Raw genomic sequence first — 23,203 nt, 5'->3', positions numbered from 1 at the left:
AACATGTCCAAGTATAATTTCTAAAAATCTACTTCGTGGGAGAAAAATGAAGAAAAAAATGGGAGTTCATCAGAGAAGATGAGAAACGAATGAATGTTTTGATAGGGTGATGTTTGGAAAAGTCACGGCGGATCGCGGCGAGATGGTGGGCATTTGGCGGGCGTGCCGCTGGCGTTGGCTGTTCGTCTGGATGCGAGCGAGGGCAATAAATGGTCCCAGCTCGACGCCCGACCTGATTTACGGCTTGGTCGTTTACAAGCGCCTTTGTTTCGAAACTCGAAGCTCTAGCAAATCATCAGGTCAACACACACAAACACACATTGCGTGCACGTCACAACATTATTCTGACACTTGCGCCGCGAAATTATACGTGGCTGATTCGAGGAAAGAAACTCAGATTTTTCGTTCGATCAGTTTCAACACTTCTATAGAAGTAATGTAACACTTTGATGGGAAACTAACTTTATGTCCTTTCTAAATATGTACATAAAGTTTAAGTCGTTTTTTCTAGAATATAATATAATCCTTGAATATTATGGAAGCATTTCATACCCTGAAACACACAATAAAACGTCACAAAATCCTTCATTCCCCAATTCTGGCCGTCCGCAAATACAATAAATATGAAATAAAATCAATTATCAACAACACTGTATCGAATCTGCATAGACACAAGACTCATTTCAGAAGCACCGTGATAGCGATCTAGATGTGCCGTTGAGGATGAGCGAGCGTTCGAAAGACGTGGACTAGAGAGAAAACTCGAACTATTGAGATGACATCACATGAAAGACGAGAAATCACCGTCGAAAAAATTCCACAAAGAATAGTAATGCATGCTAAAAATAATTTGCGCCAAATTAAAACCGTCGTCCGTCCATTTCTGGTTTGTCCCATATTTGTTGCACAGATCTGGAAGGGAATAATCCATTTATGCAATTGAGTGACAGATTCGGGTGAACTCGATTACTATATCAGAAATTGGTTTTAATCTGAAAGAATCATGTATTACTAATTATTTTGCTTCCCTACAATTTAATTTTCTACTTGAACTTTTTAAGTTTTACCGAAAAGAATTACGTTTTATATGAATTATTTTACGGAATTCACTACACATTCAAATCAATCTCTCAGTGAGAATTCATGGACTTTCCCTTTTAAAGAATGAAGACCTTTATTACACCAAAACCGAAGCAGCATTCTCCATTAGAAATTTCTTGAATTTTTCGAAAAAAAAAACAAGAAATTTTTCGTTTTCTCTTCTATAGCTCGCGACGTTCATTAGGAACTGCTGCTCTACGGACCTCAAAAAATTCAATGCATCGGTTTCTTTCTAAAATTTGGCTCAAGTAAATGTGAAAATACTATTATCGTTTTGTAGAAGAACACAAATTCAAATATAATTGATACCTTCGTTGTCCGCCGCCATCGCTGGGATGAATCTCCGCCGGATTATTGAACAGTCTTTCTAGCCTGCGCTGCGCTGGTCCTCTATTGCTCGCATTCGCAGAACCGCCGTCGAAATCGAAGGGAGCCTGAATATGAGGAAGTTTCCATGGAATTTCGCTTCCTGTCCTAGAAAACAACGGAGTGCAGACCTGATCCTTCTTCTCGATAGTGCCGAAAAGAGAGTCCCTTCTGTTTTCCAGAGCACGGATGGTCCCCTTAGTAAGGGTAAGTCGTTTTCTGCTATCTCTTGAAGAGAATTCAGGTTCCTGGACTTCGCTGGAGAGCGCGAAGAATCTGTAAAGCAAAAATTGTTTTTCTACAACTTTTCCACAAACACAAAAACAGGGAGTGATTTAACTGACCTCTTTTTGAAAGCTGCATCAAGAGTTTCAGTTTTTCGTTTCATTAAAGAAATGCGAGAGGACTCAAGATTTTGTACGACACGCCTCCTACCGATCTGCTCCCCCTAAAATGATACGGCATTACCTCTAATGTTTCTCATAAACGTATCAGTGACGCTCACCATCTGTTCGTGATCTCTTGATTCATCGACACCGCGGATCGCTTGCAGTTCCCTAGCTATCTCGACCGCATTCTGTACCACCAGTTCATCTTCGCTCAGTTTACCGATTGTTTTTCGGAAGCAGAACAATTCGGTGGAAGCGATTATGTGGGCCAAGGTACCAAATCGATGGCATAACATCGCGAAGAACTGCAGAGTGGAAATGTGGAAGTTGATGGACGCGTTCAAGACACAATCCTTGGTTCTTATTCAACACTTCTCAATTAACGCAGATGGAAACTGCTAAGCACATTCTTGTCGGTGCCATCGACTCAGTTTATTTGCTTTTTTAGGCTCTAAGGATTTACTTAGCAACGCTCTTGTAGCCAATAGCTGAAAATTGCCGCAGACACTTTAACTCAAATTTTGCTGAGAATTCTACTTCGTGTCTGTCCCTAATCGTCCTGAAAAACAGCGTGGGAACGACGTTTGCATTCGAATTTTCTTACGATACACCATAAGTTTTCTCGGCAGCCAATTCACTCGCTTCACTTGAATAGGCTGACGGTGAAACAGCGTTGATTTTCGCTCACTCGGTCGCAAAGGGTCCCAGGGTGTCGCACAGCATGCAGGTGACGCATCAAGGCGTCTCTTAGGGGAATTCGAACACGAGCGTTGTTTCCCACGCCGTTTTTTTAATATGATGGAGAGAGTACGATCACACTCATACTCGCGATCTACGTCTTTAACTCTATCTTTTCGTAAAAAAAAGATCCCAAAAACTTCGTGGTTTACTGCTCGCTCATTTTTTCCTAATCGCCGTAAAAATGGTCCGGAAGATGCGGCGACTCGTACTCCCGTAGAACTTCGACCATTATGAGACGCTGGTTTCTAAGACAAGTTGCATCGGAGCGCGCCATCCTTGTGCGCGGGCCACATCTTTCGAGCCGTTTTTTTCCGGCGATTAGGAAGAAATGAGCTGGATTCCTCCCGTTTCTGCAATCTACGACCCCGTATAGTTTTTGGTCACTAGAAATCCATAGCACCCCAGATTCGTGGTTCGCTGTCTTTAAGACAGCTTCAAAACCACATGAGTAACTCTGAGATTTATTATGTTGTAGAAATACCTGAATGATCAGAATACTCATGAAGAATATAAGAAAAACCAATCCAAGAGGCTCCAACTGCAGTCGCGTCACCACCCAAATTTCCTGCAAAAGGTGTTTTCCATTCTCCGCAGAGACGATCTATTAAAAAGAACTCACCTCCTTGCTGTCTCCATGGCACGGACGCACCGTGTGGTTGTATTTGGGCCCAATGGGCCATTCGATATGCAGACAGTCTTTTTGCAGTTGTAACACAAGTATGATGATAATAAAGACGACGTTGACCATAAAGAACGTGGATACCACCTGTAGATTGAGTAATGAGCCATAAATGAATAACAAAAGATCAAAATGGACCTTATTTCTGAGCTCGACGAGAGCAGCTCGAACTCGTTCCTGTTCCTTAGGATCGAGAGTTAGCGGTGAGAGGTATTTATCGATGACATCCAGCCAGAAATGCTCCTCTTCTGGATCAATATTCTCAATCTCGGCCCTAAATTGAACTAGTAATAGATTGTTACACAAGTTTATTTCCTAATTTTCTAAATTCTTTTAAAATTAAAATTTGAAAAAAAAAATTTCTGAGTTTTTTTTTTATTTTTTGTTCAACAATATAGCATAGTTCAATCAAAAGTGTAGTCAGCAGAACAGTCAAGGGTCTTCGTGTCATCGACGTGATAGATTGTTGATTCTTTTAGCCTAGGACTCGGGTTGCTGTAAATTAAAGCGTTGAAGACAGCGGAACGACGAGGAATCTTATGGGACCACCTAATTTTTTAAAGTTGCCCATAAACGTTTAATCGCTGCCGAACGCGCGCAACCGGACTGATGCCATGCTTCAGCGCAGAAGATGAGTTTAGATGTCATGCTCTCAGTTGACCGATAACACATTTTTCCCGAATTAATACGTTTCTGACGTAGCTGCGCACCTTCGCAGGGCCTTGTCATCCAACCACGAAAATCTTGGTCTTGTCAACCTTGTGTGGGCTATTTGATTGGCAGATGCATCATCCGACTGCATCTGAAAAAAAAAATTGCACTTTACGTAAGAATGGTCTGAGTTTGGATACAGGACTTCGTAGAAAAAAGGATAAGAAATTTCCATCCATATGTGCAGGGTATCTAGAGAGGAAATCTGGTAGAACTAATTTCGCCCTGTATAAGTGGAACAAAAAAAAGAATGAATGGAATTAAAAAGAAAAGCAGATATAGAACTCTGTCGCACCTGTTCTTCTTCATCAACTTCTGAATGTTTGTCGGCTGCACCACCAGTTGAAATAATTGACGCCCTAGAAGAAAGTATGGAAATGACATGCAGTCATAATGTAGGCAAACAAAGAAAAAGACCAGTTCCTTAAAAAGTTGTGCATTTCCATATGATAATGATAATTCTTGGAGATTCATAGGAAAATAAAATGAGTTTCACAGTTTCCCAAGATTGGTTCTTGTTCTAATCAAAGTCAAAAACTGTCGAACCTGCGTGTCAATCCTGGTTGCTGCTTTCTCTCGATGCGTTCAAGCTTCTTGCTAATTTCGGTCAGTTTTTCGTTAATACGCCAGACCTAAGCAAGTGGTTTCATGAGGAACAATTTCCTCTGACTAAATTTCTTACTCTAATGAAATGAATTCAAAGATTTTTATCCCGTATAATTATCTCTTAATCACAACGAACCATACCACTTTTTTTCTGTTATGTGATACTCTCATACTATATAGTAGAGTCAAAACGACATGAAGCACGGTGCAATTGCGTAAACGGATGGACTGGAAGCGGTGCGGAGGAGCGTAGGGGCTAGGATCTAGTCAGGACTCTTATTACCGTTACTTCCACGCTTCAAGTGCAGCCGTTTAGGCAACTGCACTGTTTCATGTCGTCTTGACCCGACTATATGTTGGAATGGTGGTACGCGGCACTACATGTTATTTTATCATCGTTTCCAATGAAACAGGATAGGGACTCTTTGTTATCTAATGGTTCCCTGGATAAACATCGTCTAACAGAGAAGACTCCTCTAACGGCAGCGTATCACGAAATTAAATATGTTCGGATCTGTGTGGGTAAAAATGGAATTCGAGGTGTAGATTAAGAGTAAGATCGTGACCCCGCTCATTTTCCTATAGTCGTCCCAAAAACGGCGTGGGAAACAATGTTTGTTTCTACGAGTTACGCAAAAATGCGCCACTATTGTGCACGCGTCGCATCCGTGAACGAGCGGTCGAAAATCAATGAGGTCTCCTCGGCAACCTATTCAATTAAAACGAGTGAATAGAATAAATTGCTGAGTGAACTGAAGTGTAGACAAGTGTGGGGCATCTTAAGGTACCTTTTGGGAACAAACGCCGTTTCCTGCGACAATTTTCAGGACAATTAGGGAGAATTGAGTGGGACCATGCTCTGTCGTAGATTCCAAACTCTATTTTTGCCCACAGAGACCACAAAATTGTTGGTTTCCTGAAACCCTACCACTATAATTCCTCGCTACGTTTCCTGTTCTTCATTCATCTTCTTGATGTATTCTACTTTTGTAGGAATACAAATTTATGAAGAGATTACACCTTGACTTGTGAGGAAATTAACATTTGTTGTTCATTGTTCAGTTATTGGTTGTATGCTAAGTAATTGTTCTACAAGGGATTAATTACTCAAGTTTCGGAATAAAAGCCAGCTTGGTAACTATGTAACTATAACAGCTACAGGTGTTTAGTGCAAGTTTATTCCAGGAAACGGAATTGAGTCAGGAATAGATCTATCGGTCAGAGCATAAGAATTCTGGAAAAGTCAGTTTAAGCGTGAACTGAGGAAAAGGCAACTGACAACAACAGACAACAACAAACGTTTTATGTGCCTTCATATTGCTAATTCCTCTCATACTATCAAAAAAAAAATAGAGATGACCCCAGTAAACAAACGTGCTCCCCCTCAAACGACCTGTAAAGACCAACCTGTGGAGATGATTCCATTTTATCAGGTTTGAGGCAACACAGCAGGCGACATGCGCTTCCACAACCAAGAGACCAGTCACCGTCAACCTGAGAGAAACAATTTGCGAGAATTTTGCAGAACACTAATTAGGACGAAATGAGAGGATATGTACACTATAAGTTCACCTCTCCTTCACGCCCTTTCTCCACTAAATCCATGTGATGATGGCTCTTCTTCTTCGCAAGGTCATTCTTCTCCTGCGGCCTCGGGTCTTCGCGTGTTCCCCAAGAGACCTGGATATATCGTATTTCTTGGAAATTGGCCAATAGCATGATTATGATTCACATACAGTGTTCAGGTTACAAATAGAATAGATCGGTAACAGCATGTACATGGAAGGAATAGCTAGGAAGTACAAAATACTAGGGATGATGCACGTGAACTCCAACGGATGTAGAATGGCAGCGGTTACAAAACTGAAATGAAGTGAGAGATTCTTCTGGAGAGAATCTCCAATGAATTACTTTCATAGCTATTCAGTACAAGGTCCGTAAGAGACGAACGAACCTTCCCATGACCGAAAAGAGGAAAATTGAGTGCGGAGAGAGGATACCGTCCTTTTGAATCTGTAGAGACGTACCGACGAACACAGCTGTCATCAACATTGCGAACAGAGCACTAATAATTTGGGCGAAAAGCAACTGAAAATGCTATTTCTCTAGTCATACACCTTATTTCCTCACGAACGTCCTATAGCATACCTGTTTTTCAGGCTTCGCCACGAGACACACAACGCAAAATGTGACGACAGGCACAGAAACAATTAACAGACTCCAATTCGTATCAATATTGAACGAGATCGAGATGGCACCGACGACCATAAGAAAAATCGTTCCCGGTCCGAGTATTGAAGATATTAACATCACCATTTGGTATATAATGTACCTGAAATTAGCTTGGATATGGTAGAACAGTGAGATCGAGTAGGTGACGGGTCTACCAAATCGAAATGCTCTCGTTCACTCGAACAACATTTTTGTAGTCCTTAAGGAGATCGATGATGTTCGCAATTGTTGACGGAATCCAGCGCCTTCTTTGATTGAAAAACTCGTTGAATCCTTCAGGAGCAAACGTTAGTGCATCGGACGCAGCGCAGTACTCTACCCTGCAACAGTGAGGTACGTATGGTCATTGCGTTTGTCAGGATAAGCACAATGCGTCCAGGAGTGCAAAGAGGAGAGAGGAGGTTTCAAGCAGATGACGGACGTCTGCTGCGGCTATGCATCACGCTCGTAGAGGAGAACAAATTGAACGTCCGCTATAGACGGTTTAGGATCCGCAGGTCGATTTTCATGCGAGAACATCAAATTTCCAATTCTATTTCTCAACAATACCTGTATCCCCTCTGTAAGAGGAGTGTGCAAAGCCATCTGTCCTCGCCTTGATCGTATTGAATGTAGTCGAGAGGCTCCTCAGACTTAGAAGCGTACCTTAAACAACATCGACAACTTTTTTTATCGCACGGCTGAACAGAAATCCTGTAACATACTTGCGAGCAACATTGTCGTCCATAAGAGCGTAGCTTCGGAACAGCGAGAAACATCCAGGTGAGCACATCACACATCCGATCATGTGTTCTGTAGCTTTCTGAAGCCAATGTCCAACAGCGTATTCGAATTTCTGATACCACACCTAAAGACTCTGATTACTGCAACGGAATATATGGATAGACAATGGAGCGCTCGGAGGCGGTCAATCTCTTTGGGGTGCAAAAATGCGCTCGACTTGAAATTGAAATCTGAGAGGTTTGTGAATCGTAGAACCTGAGCGACACGGGAGGATAGCCGATGTAGTTTGTGTCTTTATCTCTTTGAGCACATTTGCTATGAATTTATTGAGCAAGTAGTGATCGAAGCTTTAACTGGTTTTGAGCTGTGTCGACCCATCGACTGTGCAGAAGTGGTTTTGACCTCTTACCACTGAGCTACACCCACGTTGTACCGTAGCACTTAGGGCAGAGGAAAACATTTTAAATATAGTAAAAAGCTGGTTGAAGCTCTTTCAACTGACTTTTTAGTACATTCAAAATGCTTTAGTGGATTTAAAGAGTCGGGAATGTAACATGTATCTATGCTCAAGCTCACCATCAGTCCAGAACCTCTAGGATGGATGCGACCACAAGCAGCCCCCAGTCTCCTGTTCTTCTTCATAAGATCTACGAGTAAATGCACACATTGAGGAGTGAAGTCGACGTCACCGTCGAGCGTCAGAATGAAGGTGTTCTCGGAGATCACTTCCTGAACTTCGATATACGGGAAATATTTCGGTTGTAAATAAATCGGTTGTCAAGTGTTCTGGTTACGAGCAAGGTCTATCAAAGAACTACTCTGTTCTGAGTTAAGTGCACCTACGTTCAATTGTTAAAAACTGAATAAATGTTGAAGAATGTTAAAAACTTTCTGGATTATGTCACATTTACCTTTCGAGTCTGCTCGTCGACCTTCATCATTAGTCTGTATCCAAGAAGATAGTAAAGATACATGACCTAAACTGTGGATGTCAACTTTTCCGAATGATGTATGTACCACCTTCTCTCACCTGACTCCACCGCTTCCTGTGTCGAATCTTGTTCTTGTCTTTCAAATGCACGGTCAATTTGTTCTTACCGGGGAGAATATACTGTAGTCGACCGCCGTAAGGGGTTTTTACCTTCTTCGGCGGCTTAAGCCTCATCTGCGTTTGATGAACTGCGCTAAAATGTGTCCACGAATAGGTAGTAGGAGGACAGAGTATGATGGTTGGTTACCTTGCTGCCTGGTCGACGACGTCAATCAACTGACGGACGAATTTGTTGATGATAGGATCGCCGAACTCATCCACGTCGAATGCATCATCAAAGAATATGTGTGCCTCGAACTCGTAGTAGTCGGGATCAATGACCTAAGGAAGAAATCCATGATCCTCACGCAAGAAGCTAGGAATGTGATGAGAGCACGGTCCAACCTTGAGATATTTCTGCGCATTTCGGCGAGCGCACTGGTCTTCGTCCATTCGAAAGATGCTCTTCAGCATGCACGTCATCTCATGTGGTGTCTCATGCCACATGGTCGCACATGCGTAAATTTTCGTTATCGCATCTGCACTGCTTGCTGCATCCCTGCAAACGGACAGCATCACACCCGGTTTGAGACCGAGTCGGATGCGGCAAACTTTCGTACCTGATAAGGCCGTTTTCCAATTTGCTACTAGTTAAACTACATACGGAAGGAGGTGGTTTACTTCCTGGAACCATGCCAGGGATGGTCTCGTATGTGAGAGAGTTCTCCTCCTGGTCAAATTCCAAATCCTAAAGGTTAGTGCATCAGTTAACGCAAAATTACTATATTCAGAGTTACTATACGAGTACTTAAAGCCAGAGAAATAGGCAAACCTCAGGTCTAATTTTTGCTTTGTCATCTCTCCTGCGATTGAAAGCGAGTGACTGGTCGACGAAAGCTCCAACATAATACGGTAAGATGAAAAGTCTGAAATTATGCAGACATAAACGTGTAGATTACGTACCACAACATGTATTCTGAGGCTTTGTGATTTTATTACGGTTTATCTTCAAAATCCTGAAGACCTATAGTATGTGGAAATCGATGGAAGGAAATTCAATAGAACTAGATAACAGTGGGTGAATTTCATTCACATTAAGAAAATCCGAAGTGTAGCTCCACATTCGGAGTTTGAGAAGCCATGGAACAAGCATAAGAACGAAACCGGAGCCGTTTATTTGTGAACTTCTTCAAAGCTCAATAGATCTTTTCATGGACTTTTTCGAAAACAATCTGATTTTGCGATTTCAAAGTTCGAAGAGTTCGTTCATCCAAAACTCAGCTTCAAACGGATGAAACTTCCAGTTTCACACTATTAACGCATCTCTCATCTGGAGACCAAAATCTTATTTTATCAGGTCTCAGGAAAATTCAGAATGGGTTCCTATTGGGAAAAGAGCCAGAAACTAGTCACCATTCGTATCCTAAATTTTCTCTGCATAAATCAAAGATATTAGGACCTACAGCTATGTACCGTGAGGATCCGTCGCGTGACCTTTCTCCACATAAATCAACCTACTAGAATTATGTATGTCAGCTTAGTACCTCAACACCTAGTAGTTTATTGCTCAGGGGACGAGAGGTTATTTCGATGTCCTTTCTAGCAGGATGTTATCGAAAATTCAGAGAACGTCTACTAAGATACGTATATTAAGATTTTTTTACTCACATGGTTTGTCACATGTATCATGGAAAAGGTCGAAAATTTTGAAAACAAAATAATTTCTGGATATTCCGGAGCTGATAACATTGTTTTTCTATGTAATGTTGAACAGATGTTAGTCATTTGAGATCAAATTAATAGGTTTTACAGAAAACAGAAAACAGAAACACCTTTAATTTTGCTTAAACTTCTTCAAGCTATCAATATCGCTCCTTCAAATATCAATATCGTCGGAATTCCCTTGTTTTGTTTGTATTTACAACCCGTGCGACAGGATATCCGGTCAGGACAGATGTTAGAACGGAAAAAAGGTACTTATCCCGGTAACTTCACTGGACATCGTTGTATCCACGCTCACAGCTATACACCTTGCGCACAAGATAGTTGATGATGAGCGGGATGTTGCGAAAAACGGAGGCACCTTTTATCTTTTGGTCATTTTTACAAAATTTTGCCAATTGATTTTTAATTTTGATAGGCCTGCTCTCATTGCTGCTTCATATCCTCAAGAAAAAGTGGCAAATCTGACGATTTTTCTGCAGATAAAAAAAATAAAGAAGACAAGTATTTCACTTTCAAAAAATGAGCCTGCACTGTCAATACATCAAGCGATGGGAGGTCGCAGCGAATAAAAACCGTTAAAAACTCAGCTGTTGTATCTTTGAAAAGTATCCAAAGTCACAGCAGTCAAAAAATCACTGAAATTACAATAAAACTCACTTTTCACTTCTAGCTAGTCTTTCGTGTTCTGGTTTCCATAGGTGAACGGTGATCCAACATTGGCTAATAAACCAGCTCAACCAAATCCAAGTTTGCGGGGAAGAAATAAAAACTTTGAAAGACGAATACGATGAAAAACATTTCCAGAACAGTTCCTAAACGAATATTTCTTGGAACAAACCTGAAAAAAAAACACTTGATTTCTCTGACAAGAATTTATTGTCTGGAATGGACACTTTTTCGGTGCAGAGTCAGCAGTTACAGCGAAGCATAAAAAGTTAGTGAAGCTATTTTCAAAACTTTTTTCTTCAAAAAGTAAAGTCTCAGGGGTATCAACTCGCTTGTGCTGCGGGAATACCATTATTTCTTTCAAGGCCAACTAAGCCAGCTACTCTGCCAAAGCCTTTTTGACTGATATGTACAGTGGATGCCAAACGTGTCGAACCGGTGTGACGCAACGCTACCGCACGTACTGGATTGCATCCGCACGCACCAAGGAACCATCCGCGGAACAAATGTGCGTCTTATTGGATGGGCGCCAGAGAATCATGATACTAGTGCCCACATCGAAGACTTGGGCTCGTCACATCGCTTCAGCGCGGTTTAACGAATTACAGGGCGACCGTCAGTTCTTTGTACAAAGGACGTTGTGTCAAAAATAAAGCGCAAAAAGATGGAGCTATCAAATCCAGCTACCTCTCAGTTTGCATGTTTGTTTTTCCTTCGTATCTGTAAACAACGCCATAGAAATCTTACCTTTGTAAGAGCATTTGTCATGTGACAAGAGTCCGCCGACCGGAACGTGCATGTAGTGGATAGCACGAGTACCGTAGCCGGAACAGCCAAAGCCATGGGTAACGCGAATCCAAGCCGCTGCATCATTACCTGTGGAAAAGTATTGGCTATAACGTTGGTTGCTCCAGAAATAATTGATTCCTAGAGAAATCTCCAAGTGATGGTAGTATACGAACTTTGCACGCAAATTTGCTGCTATGATAGCATAGAAAGACGGCCGAGACCTGTACCAGGACGATCCAGAGAGCATCGTAAGGAGAAGTGAACTGATTCAGCTCCACATATGTGTCGTATATCTGGAAAAGAATTCATTGAATCACAAGAGACATCTATAGCTGAATTTGCTGGGTTTAGGTATGATTGTTGTACAAATAAGAGGTCTCATGGAAGAGTGCACGTTCTATAGGTTAAGCTGAATAGAAATCGGAGATTAAAAGAAAAATCCATTGGGAAAACTTGTGAAAGGCCAACATTGAATGCCGATGGTAGTTCGTCGTCGTCATCGAGCGGTGGTTGTCGCCTCACCCGAGCTCCACGATAGTCGCCCGTATCGACCACTTGAGGCCCCTCAAAATGGATAAACATCGCAATCATTAGTATCGAGATGGATTTTTTCCCAGGATATCCAAAAAAAAAGGAAATGCTCGACGAGTGCGTGTCAGAGAAAAACCGAGTCAACGACAAAATTCACGAGGGGACCACAAATAACCCGTATCTCATACCTCTGTAACTATCAACGGCTTTTTCGTCGTAGGTGATATTATTTCATCATAATCTGAAGTAATATTTTGCATGGAGGAGAGAATTCAGTTCAAGGATGTGTTTCCTACCGGCGCCTCCGTATTTGCTCATTCTAGCGAGGAATTTGTCAATCTGTGTCTGATTCAGATTGTGACCGGTGATGGTGATCAGTTTTTCACCAAAAGGATCGCGCTGTAGAAGATCGTCTAGTTTCATTCTAAATATTCGAGTATTTACTTGAATACATCGAAGCTACACCGTGCATTGAAGCGAAAAAGGCAAAATCACTTAAATTTCTCATGTCTTGGGTAAATGCGACGTCGTTTTCATGTTTTCTTGTATTTCGTTGTCAGGTTATTCATTTTCCAAGTACAGAAAGTGAGAGAAGAAAAGGTTCGGAAGGAAGTAGAAAAGGAAGGGAGCTCAGAAAGTCTAGAAGAAGTTCAGAAAGCTACGATGAAGTGACTACTACTTGATACCTTTACACTTTTTTATAACAGTTCGAGCAGTCAGCTCAATCCTTGCAGTGGGAAGTGGGAAGAAGAAAAAAGTGGCGTAAACAAATTTGTCATATATTTTTTTCATTTGGCCCTCGGTAAGCTGGTGAAGATAATTCCGTCGAAGGGCTCACCAACGAGTTCTGTTATTGGTCGACTAACCACAACATGGAGGGGATTTTAAAACCGTGAAAAGAAGGAAAAAAACGGCGCAAATTAGCAAAATAATTCATTTTGTTAGGATTTTAACGGAAGAGTGCTATACGACAAATACTATTCTCTGGGTGCTAAATCCTACTTTCAGCCGTACCTACCTCGATGTCATGAACGCGATCATACACAAGAAATAGATGCATATTTTCCAAAGCGAAACGATTGCGTACGTCTTCGATCTTCGCTCTGAAAGTCTCGATGCGAACCTGAAAAGAATACTGTGCATCGTACGGAAAATCAAAAGAAAAACGAGCCGATTCTAAGCGACTCACCTTGCCAGTGCTCGAACAGGTGGAAAAACGGAATCGTCGTGGACGAAATTCTGCCACCAAGCCAAGGAAATGAGGAGCAGACACCATGGAATCGCTACGGAATGTTTTTCCAGGCTTGGAATGAACATCTGCAGAATAGATAAAGAACGGCTGTAAACAACTGCACTACGAGCTTCAGAACTCCTACCGGGAATGCCCAAAATCCAGAGCTTTGCGCTGCAATTGCCATAATATCGACTATCACTAAAAGAAAAGCGACACGACTTGGACGACGACTTAAAAGCGACAGAATCGCCGGAATAAAACACATCGCATTCGTCAATTGGGTGGCTAAATAAATCCATTTTAGACGACTAAATTAGCTAAAATATCTTGGTTTGCCGTACTGTACCTGTTACGGCATCCAAATCGGGGAATATCCGAAACACGAGGATTCCTACACCAATTGCGTGCAGCGTTTCAATGAAAAGCACCTGACAAGTGTTTTGGAATGAATACAAGAAAATAGAAGAAGTAATTAGAAAATATTACCACAACAAATTGCATAAGAGTTGGTCGTTTCACATTTTTAAAGAACGTTCTATGCAATGAACGAACGAAACATAGAGCTTCCGGAGCAGAAAGCGCCAAGAATGTAGCCCATACCCATTTGACCACCAATCGATTTGTAATGTAAACAGTGTTCAGCTGCGATTCTGAATATCCAGGGTTACTGTAACGCTCACGGTTTGGACCAAATCGATCTTGCACACAGGAAACCACCCACCTGGAATCTTATCTCTACATATCGTCATATTTTGACCACCCCACCCGATTGCTGACGTCATTAGCAGAAATGAACTCTGGAAAGTTTCCGAAAATTACCGATTAATCAAGGTATTGGATAAATTAGGGATTTTGCCCTTATGTTATCGTACCTTTGCAACAACAGCTGAGCTAAGCGTGAGCACGAATAACACAACAAATGTACATAGTTTGAGCACTTGTAAGCTGGCGTCGTGCCAGAATCCTGCAAACAAATTAATAATAATTCAAGAAGAGTTTGTCTAGAGGTTCATGCAGGAGGCAGTTTCTCAATGGATCTTCTTTTCCCAATGGATCTTCTAATTTCTGCTTAATCTGTTCTAAAACTCCAAAGAAAACTGGAGGAAAAGAGGAAGAGAGGAGGTGTCAGGAAATAAAACAGCACATTTTGGCTTTGTATCGGTCTACTGTTCTCGCCCGTTCAAACAGTATGGTTCAGAGATCACACACAATTTTTTTTGCGACAATACGAGAAGCACAGGGTAAATTTCACACGGAAGCGCGTTTGTCGAGTATATTTATTTCTCTGGTATTTGCCATTCCTTCCTAGTAGCAAGAGAACCTTTTCTTTTTATTTGTTTAATTTGTTGATCCCGAATACTATGCTCGTTTGGCGCAAAAAAATCAATTCCCCAATATTTTGAGGGCTGTTCCGAACTTGAACAGTGTTGCTCACAGCTTGCTGTTATGGTAACCACCACACCATGTTGTGTCCGCCCCTTTCATCAGAAAATTGAGGAATCCTACATTTGAATTTAAAAAAAATAAAGAAGCTAATACGATGTTCACTATGCGAAATCAAAAGTAAACGACAGAATGAGCAAGGAATTGTGCAGCTGTTTTTTTTTATTACGATTTTGTTTTTACGATGATATATTTACATAGGCACAAGGCAGAAGCAAAAAATCTCAGTAAGGTGATTTTGAAGAAAAATATTGGTAATTTTGAAAACATCGATACCGTAGTTTGAACAAACTTATTTAGAAAGAGAAAGGGAGAAGTTAGGCAATGCGTAGAAGTGCAAACTGCATAAAACGAGAATGTCTGTGAAGCAAAAAAGACGTGTATATCGATTCAGAAACAAGGTTGTAGACTGGGTTTTGCGTATAGATTATACCGATTCTTCATAGGCACCCTCTACGAAGATTATTCGTACTGGAGATAGTGGAGCTGGAGTTTTCGATTCTGGTCAAACTAACAAATACATAACGTTCGAGATGAAATGGGATAAGAACGAAAACGCGAGGCACCCTCTGCAAATCCAACAGTCCAAGAGTCTCTAGAGAACCTAAGGTTCTTAGTAAGCTCGCGATATAAAGTCTATTCGAAATACCACGTCAGAAGTAGTGAACATCTCGAAAACTGTCAAGAACAGATTTATCAGCTATTTTCTTTTCCTTTTTTTTAGGACAACGCTATGGACAAAAACGAAAACAGAGCAAGAATAACTAATTAACAAAGTAACAATATGTTTTCTAAATTTTCATGAACTCTTGACCACTCTTTCCTACTGTCTACTCTTTAACAATATGAAAGACCCCTTCAACTACGAAGAAGTTCAGTGCAGAGCTCAGTTCTTGGTGTGGTCATAAAGTTTACGTTTCCCGGACAGTTATATTTAGTTTAGCTGGTCTAAGCCTGACTTGGTCTGTTTTGTTTATAGAGGAGTTTCGTTTAGTGCGAAGACGGTTTACTTCGAGGTTACCTAAGAACTGGTAGTTGAGATTTGAAAGAGGTCAGCGCGCGCCAGTGATGTTTGTCCAACTGAGAAGCATTCCCGAAATGTTCAGCCGGTCAAACTACGAACATTTCCCTGAGCTAACAGAAACAAACGCGAGTCAGAGCGAGCGACCAACCACAGCCTTACTTTTAAGGGTAAATGTATGCATGAAAATGGAAACAGAAACAAGTTTTGAAAATATGTTAGTTGATGAAACATAAAGCTATAAATAACACAGCACGCAGCCACTTCTTGTCGTACCTCATAACCCAGAAATGAGGAGATTATTTCAACAAAAACTAGAAAAAACCAGCTCCCTGAAAACGTTTTTGCATGGGATTTCCACATTCCAGAACTCAAACACCGCCGCGATTCCGTTTCCACCCGGACCAGAAACAACAAAGTGCTGTGCCTACTCAAAGTGAATGTCTTTTTCGAGTGCCTCAATCGATCGTCAAATGTCAATAATCGCAACTGACCGCTTTAGTGATCGATGCTAGCGAGCAGTTCACTTAAGTCCACCCAAAAATCACACTACATTCCTAACTTCAAACACCGAGAACAATTGGCATAGAATTCTCACCGTGACCGATTTTGTCCGGTTTCGGAGGCAGCAGCCTGAAGATATCCCATGCTTTGTGATCGGCCAGGGTCCTGAAACGATACAATGAATTATTTCACGCGCAACACAGACGAAACAAGCTCTGTTTGAATTGAATTCGTTGTTGGAGGGCTCAAATCGCCACCGAAGTGAGCCACAAGGCGTCTGCTCGAGGGCCGTAATCCTTAAGGACAACAGTGGTTCGCCTGGACGAAACAAGAGCGTGAGATGTAACTATTCGCCTGAGCATGAGCTACTGTAGCAAGACAGAGGGATGTGATTTTTGAATATTTTTTTATTGAATATTGTACAACCAGTAGAGGAATAAGTTGAGATTCTGATGGAAGTATTCGCTTGAAAACATACGAGCTACAAAATTCTGGCTGTTTCTGTTGTTTCTGAGCTGAATCCTGTCCAGAAGAGTAGTCCGTCCTTATCTTACGTGCCGTTTCCTCAGCTTCAAATGATGACCTCGACCGTGAACCGTCAGTTGTAGTAAAATAGTAACAGCCGCCTTTAGAAGCGATATCTTTATCGAATGTCTCCATACGTCGTCGTTAGAAAATGGTCATCCTAGAGCAGGCGCTCCAAGAGATGGCGACAAAGCATAGACTGCCGCTATAGGAAATATTAAGTCGTAATAAGTTGCAATCAGATGGAAGCAGATCGTTTTCGTGAAAGAGTGAAACAGAACGATGGATTATCAGGCGAACGGGAGGAGCGGTTCAAGTGTCCGAAAAGAGGCGGAGCTCCCGTTGACCACTGCAACAGGAGCTTACGGGGCTTCTTCTTCACGGGAGCTTTACCGAGAATAGCGTCATCTCGGTAGAATCACATAAGAACAACAGATTAGGGAGGGATGTGCGGTATTCTCAGGTAGAATTAAGGGAGACTGGTTTCGTTTGTTCTCATTTCTGGAACACATCTGCTTCGAAAGATACATCCAGACATGAGCACGCAAATCCAGCGCTGTGAAAATCTCCAGAATTAACGGAAAACGTGGAGATGAAAGCGACACACGTTACACAATAAATCCATCCGAACTCTCTTATGTTTCTTAAGCTGTAGGCAAGTAGAAAAGAGAATATTACTCTCTTTCAAGAGTCCACAAATTTTGAAAGAACTGCTATCGGATTTCGTCGACAAGTTTTCGTTTCGTATGAACATACGAACCAGTTCAGATCAGCGGGAAACTTTCCACTCGAGAAAAGCCAGCGTTTTCTTCGAACTAAACTGACACAGAACTGCGCAGGTTTCCGAACAAACCTCTGACTTATGGGGAGACCGTTTGTCATGAATTAAAGCGTTATTGAATGAGTTTTATCGTTGGTCGTCGAAAAAGTTCGATTAATTTAAGGATTATTCTACACATAAATTGCGACGTAGCCGATACATAGTTAGCTGGACTGAACTGCTGTCTCTAAAGTGAGGAATGTTTGTGTTAGACTAAATGCTTTGTACCGATGGTTTTGTTCCACGTTGACCACGCTAAAAGGGTAAACAGAAGCAGCGCGTACTGTGATGAGCGCGAGTCGCACGCTGAAAACCGGCGACTGCTTGATTCATGGAGCCAGTTCACTCGGCCAACCTTTTCCTGATGTTGACAATATCCTGCTCCACAGAAATGTTCCTGTGCTCCTATTCGAGAAGGTGTGAACGGATACTTTGAAATGGGGAAAGGCAAAGCAACGCACAAGGGACAAAAGCATTTCAGGAGAGATCATCCAAGTAAATAATCCGAACCGTAGAAATGCGCTTCAGGACCACGATGTCAATTACAAAGCAAAGAAGCAAGGACAAAAAAGAGTCAAATTATCATTTTGAATGAAGTACTATGGTCAAAAATGAGTCAGAAAGCAAATGGAATAGCCAGTGAGTTATGAACAGTTTACGATTGAGGGGAAGTCTATACAGGGAAACAAGATTTCTCAGCGAATCTTTTTTCCAGTGGCAGGATAAGAGCAACCAACCTTCCAAGCTCACGTACTAGTACTACTAGCAATTAAGATCGAATAATCTCAATTTTGTTTCTGTTTCTTCAAACTTTCAAAAGCAACTACCCATCTCGTAGATTTTTTTCTTTCGAGTCTTACAGGTACATGTTTAGCTGAAAAAAAAAACCTACATAGAATTTCAAGCAACTGAGAGGTTCTGACTTCAAAGACCTCGAAATTTTCTCAAAGAAAAAAGTATCTACGAAGATAATTAATTGAAGCTGAAACCTTATAGATGGAGAAGCTGTACAGAAATGAAAATTCCAGAAATCCTTCGAAATAAGAAACGAAGTCAACTGTTAGGATTTTTCAAAATATCGCTTTCGATAAATGATGAAAAGTGTAGAAAGATCAGTCTTCAGCTGAACCTAGACGAGACGATACTGATGAGGAAACCATAAGTCTTTGTTATACCACTCTCGGCCAGCGGAAGTAATACACCCGAATGCTCCAGCAATGCATATCTAGGTCTGGAAGTGAAAATAACCAAAGATTTCCGAGCTACGCAAGGGAAAGCGACGAACTTCAGGAACATACAACTGCAGGATGCAATGAATACAACCGAAAACGCTAAACTCGGTGTTCACTTCCGTAGCACCACCGTGTTTCCTGCTTTGATTGCTTCGAAAACCAGGATGTTTCGCATGGGAGGAAAATATGACCATGCTAGGAGCATCCCTTTTCACAGAAATGGAAAGATGATTCTTCTCTGACTTCTGTCCTACATCAGCGATCGAAGATTAGAGATTTTGCATTTGCGAAGTAAAATAAAATAAAGTGAGCCGTGTACATGATGAGTTTCAACGACGATCATTCGTCTAGAGCCGCACGAGGTACCTCTCCACATCAGAACCAGTACAGGAGGAGTGCTGACGCCTGGGTCAAATTTCTTAACGAGATCCTTTAAAGAAAATTTGATGAGATTTGTGTTCCAAGCGAAAGGGCGACTAGGTGACATCTGCAAGCGATCAGGACAAATGGAGAAACTACTGGTGTTCGCTCGACCAGTGCGAAGAAAAACCGGAGTCCAGGTTACACAGCTGACTTCTTTGAAGCTGCTTTGCTGTCGAATGCTTTAATTCTAAGACCAAATTGTCAAAGCTGTTTGATTTCAAATCAGTTTTGCTGCTAATCTTTTGAGGTAAAAGTTGCAAGTGGTCAAAAAGAACGATAGTAGTTGTCTTTTTTTTTTGTTAAACAGCCTATAATATCCCTAGGACCTGTTCGTGAAAAAAATTAACGGTTGTTCATATCCCATGGAAAAAATCGATATCGATTTCAGGCATTTGCAGAATCAATGAGAACTGGAATTCATTGGAAACCACCCTACCCGTCTGCAGTGTAGTGTCGGGACGAGTCGTCCGTCTCGTCCCGCCTCAACATCGGTTCCCAACAGAAGCGGACAACTTTCTTTCACCTGAAGAGAAGTACATTTCCATGCAATTAACGTAGCAAGGAGTGTAGGTCATGCTACAACGTAATCCACAAAATTATTGGAACACAAGGGATTCGACATCATAGCTGCCCTATTTATCCAAAAATTGCTTGTGTAACGCTAGATCTCGTTGAACTTAGTGTTTGGGTCGAACCCTGAATGAAAACCAATCATGCTAACTGTAATTCAATATGGATGACTGTAGCATGGCGCGTAAAGTGACAAAGCGCCTCTCCGCAACACTCACTCTTCCTTCATCGCTCTCATGTTTGCCGAACGTGAAAGAAGCCGACGCCTCTAAGCTGGCTACTTACACAAATACTCGACACGTTCGCAAAGCTCAAAGGATCGTCGAAAACCTAATTAGAGTTCACCTCAAAGAGCAAAATTCAATTGCATGCGAAAATCAAACGGTGGCAAAATTTACAGAATTTACAAAGGCAGAAATCTTATGACCTTATTCTATGGTATCTCAGGAAGGTGAGGCGTGACTACAGTGAACCAAACGTTTAGCGTAATCCGCCTTCCACGGTGAAAATACTTTTTTCACACAGGCGATCGTCTGTAGGTAGGATAAGTCTCGTTGTCGACGCCACCAGCAGGCAAACAAGATCTGTATTTCGGAAATAAAGCTGATTGGCATCCACTCCCAGTTATCTCAAAAATGAACAAAATGGTGTCAACCGACCGAAAAAAAAAGAAAAAAAACGGACTTGGCACCGAGAGGAACAAAATTCTAGGAAAGCAAAGAAAAATGAAATTCTCCAAGGAAAATGCGGACCCCTATATTTGATTATATTTGATTGCATACTTTTTTGCATTAAGTCTTGTTTCATGATCGACTCAGGGTTGATTCTTCATCTAGCTAACTTCTCTAGCTCGAAACCTGAGAGCAAGGTATTAGGTTGAGTCGAAAGTTCTCCGACAAGTTGGCAATATTTTGTCTTACAATTTTTAAACGATAACCGTGAACCGTTGACGTATGCCCAGTTGGGATCGATGGTCTTCTGCCATTGTATATACCTCTAGTCGAGAACGCTGGGAACTGGAGAAATGTTCTAGTGCCCTTTTGATGTCGCCGCGGGATTGGAAGTATTGGCCATCCAGATTACTTTGAAGATAGGAAAAAAGGTAAAGGTGGTATCCCGAGGGAGCCAGGTCTGGGAAATACGGTGGGTGTGGTAAAATGGTCCAGCCGAACTTCATCAGTTCAGCCTTGGTCTTTCTTGCAATGTGCGGATGAACGTTGTCGTGCCGGAAGTAGACTTCGTGCTGCTTCGAGCGTGCATTTTCGAGATTCGCCTTTAGATTCCTCTGTTGCTCAATGCAGACGTCTGCGGTCACTATACATCCCTCGGCGAGCAGCTCCCAGTATTCGACGCTTTCCAACAGATGCAAGCACAACCTCTTTGGCGTGCACGTTGAGTTTAGGGACGTTTTCTGCATTCTGAACGTAGGTGAATGTTAATAATAGGGTTTCCACTTCTCATCCCTGATGACTAGGTGCTCAAGCCACCGTGCTCTGGGTACGCTTGAAGGCATCACCCCACGAATCTGAGGTTGTACGGATTTCAGGTGGAGTACTCGTATACGGGATAGTAGATTATGGAGAGGGGATGATTCCGTCCATTTCTTCCTAATTGCCGTAAAAAACGGCCCGGAAGATGCGGCGCCGCACAAGGCTGGCGCGCTCCAGTCGAACTCCCTGTAGAAAATAGTGCGCCAAAACGCCTGAAGCCGTATCTTCCGGGCCGTTTTTTTACGGCAATTAGGAAGAAATGGACGGAATCACCCCCCTCTCCGTAGTCTCCCATCCCGTATACGAATACTCCACCTGAAATCTGCACCACCTCAAATTCGTGGGGTGATGCCTTTGAGCGTCAGGAGTGAAAGTGCCATGTAGCGCGGCGGCCCATGCCATACTGCGTCAGAGCATGTGGTACCCATCGACTTAGTTTCAGCACCTTTTCGATTGACTTCACTCCGCGAACAACTGTGGTTTGATTCACCCCAAGAGCGACTGTCAGTTCGCAAGTGGTTTGATACGGATCGGCTTCCATCTGTCTTCGAGCAAGTCCAGATCCAACTCCTTGGAGCGTCCCGAAAGGCCTGCATCTTCGATGGAATAGTCGCCCGACACGAACTTCGAGTGCCATTTGTAGACTGTTCTTCTAGCTGGGGCCTACTCCTTGTAAATTCCCTTCAGGCGTCTATCGATATCCGCGGGTTCTTGGCCAGATAGATGGAGAAAGAGTACGACGTTACGGTGGTGGAGTGACGACGGCTTGAAATTACGCGGGATGGTGGCAACAAAAGCATTAGTTCGGTGCATTTGTTAACCCACACTTTAAAGAGCCTTTTATACTCTATCAAACGGTGGCTAACGCGTCCTTGTTGTTTAGCTCTTTGCTGAGTGATGATCTCTAGAAGTCATCACTACCACAATGTCGGAGAACTTTTGAAACAACCTAATAAAAATGCAAGAAAACGGACTGAAACTTTGAAAAATAAACAATCGCTGAAAAAATCAAAATAATCTGAAGTCCCGTGCAATTACTTTTGCGGTTGGCGTGATGGGACCCTAATTTATCTCTGCAGTATGAGGGAAAGTCCCACTAGGAGCACAACTGCTTGAGCCAAATGGTCAAAAGAGCACAACTGTACTTTTGACCATTTCATTGAGAATCCGGGTTAATTTTTAATACACTGTAGAACGAGTAGGAAAAGCTTGCAGATTGTCATGATTTTTCTTCGAGTGACAAGATGAAGAAGAACTTCGCCTGATCCTATTTGTATGTAGTTGTCCCAAAGTGACAGCGTTCAAAACAAAAACAAAAATATTGGTTTTTTCAGATTAATGGAAAGAGAACCTCTAACAGTTTGACGACAGTGCACTCTTTTTTGTCAAATTACCTGGTGTTTTTCTCGAATTTCTCTTCAGCAATGTCCGTTGCGCCCCGCACCTCCTGCGATTGGTCGAGAACCAATTCGAACGAATCGCAGGAGGGGTTGGGCGCAAGGATTGGGCGTTGCAACAGAAGCGTGGTAAGAAACAATTCCGGGATCGTCCGTTCACACTGATGCAAGGAGAGATTAATGGAATCACCCTGTTCCCCACAACCTACGACCTCGTATAGGCATTATCCGCTTGAAACCCGTACCACCCCAGAT

At 42.1% G+C, this 23,203-nt stretch overlaps 2 protein-coding genes across 4 annotated transcripts; both read right to left on the bottom strand.

Annotated features, from left to right (window-relative positions):
• Nucleotides 1-860: 860 nt before the first annotated feature.
• On the bottom strand, nucleotides 861-21,478 carry RB195_019695 (uncharacterized protein; the record flags this gene model as incomplete). Of its 3 annotated transcripts, XM_064187665.1 has the most annotated exons (45): nucleotides 861-912; nucleotides 1,411-1,535; nucleotides 1,599-1,743; nucleotides 1,812-1,915; nucleotides 1,973-2,161; nucleotides 3,079-3,162; nucleotides 3,217-3,363; nucleotides 3,415-3,550; nucleotides 3,987-4,078; nucleotides 4,283-4,346; nucleotides 4,534-4,619; nucleotides 6,001-6,087; nucleotides 6,166-6,273; nucleotides 6,330-6,456; nucleotides 6,548-6,681; nucleotides 6,742-6,925; nucleotides 6,981-7,145; nucleotides 7,375-7,470; nucleotides 7,530-7,672; nucleotides 8,125-8,277; nucleotides 8,460-8,525; nucleotides 8,579-8,732; nucleotides 8,787-8,920; nucleotides 8,984-9,137; nucleotides 9,199-9,326; nucleotides 9,411-9,504; nucleotides 10,961-11,115; nucleotides 11,717-11,845; nucleotides 11,932-12,051; nucleotides 12,227-12,322; nucleotides 12,478-12,530; nucleotides 12,586-12,713; nucleotides 13,308-13,412; nucleotides 13,479-13,606; nucleotides 13,666-13,808; nucleotides 13,870-13,951; nucleotides 14,010-14,173; nucleotides 14,245-14,320; nucleotides 14,396-14,487; nucleotides 16,586-16,656; nucleotides 18,966-19,067; nucleotides 19,135-19,318; nucleotides 19,435-19,555; nucleotides 19,928-20,014; nucleotides 21,056-21,478. In XM_064187665.1, the coding sequence occupies 45 exons, from the start codon at nucleotides 21,476-21,478 to the stop codon at nucleotides 861-863; spliced, it is 5,610 nt and encodes a 1,869-aa protein (XP_064043546.1). The 3 variants fall into 3 exon arrangements, with proteins under 3 accessions (XP_064043546.1, XP_064043548.1, XP_064043547.1); XM_064187667.1 differs by lacking the exons at nucleotides 18,966-19,067; nucleotides 19,135-19,318; nucleotides 19,435-19,555; nucleotides 21,056-21,478 and having other exon boundaries at nucleotides 19,928-19,980; XM_064187666.1 differs by lacking the exons at nucleotides 861-912; nucleotides 1,411-1,535; nucleotides 1,599-1,743; ... (39 more) ...; nucleotides 19,435-19,555; nucleotides 19,928-20,014 and having other exon boundaries at nucleotides 20,987-21,478.
• Nucleotides 21,479-21,912: 434 nt separating this feature from the next.
• Nucleotides 21,913-22,188, bottom strand: RB195_019694 (uncharacterized protein; the record flags this gene model as incomplete). The annotated part of the gene is made up of 1 exon (XM_064187664.1): nucleotides 21,913-22,188. One exon carries the CDS (start codon nucleotides 22,186-22,188, stop codon nucleotides 21,913-21,915), a length of 276 nt encoding a protein of 91 aa, XP_064043545.1.
• Nucleotides 22,189-23,203: the final 1,015 nt, after the last annotated feature.

The sequence above is a fragment of the Necator americanus genome, chromosome II, assembly GCF_031761385.1.
Source record: "Necator americanus strain Aroian chromosome II, whole genome shotgun sequence".
Lineage (NCBI taxonomy): Eukaryota > Metazoa > Nematoda > Chromadorea > Rhabditida > Ancylostomatidae > Necator > Necator americanus.
Note: the sequence above shows the minus strand (reverse complement) of the source record. Positions and strands in the feature narration are given on the sequence as shown.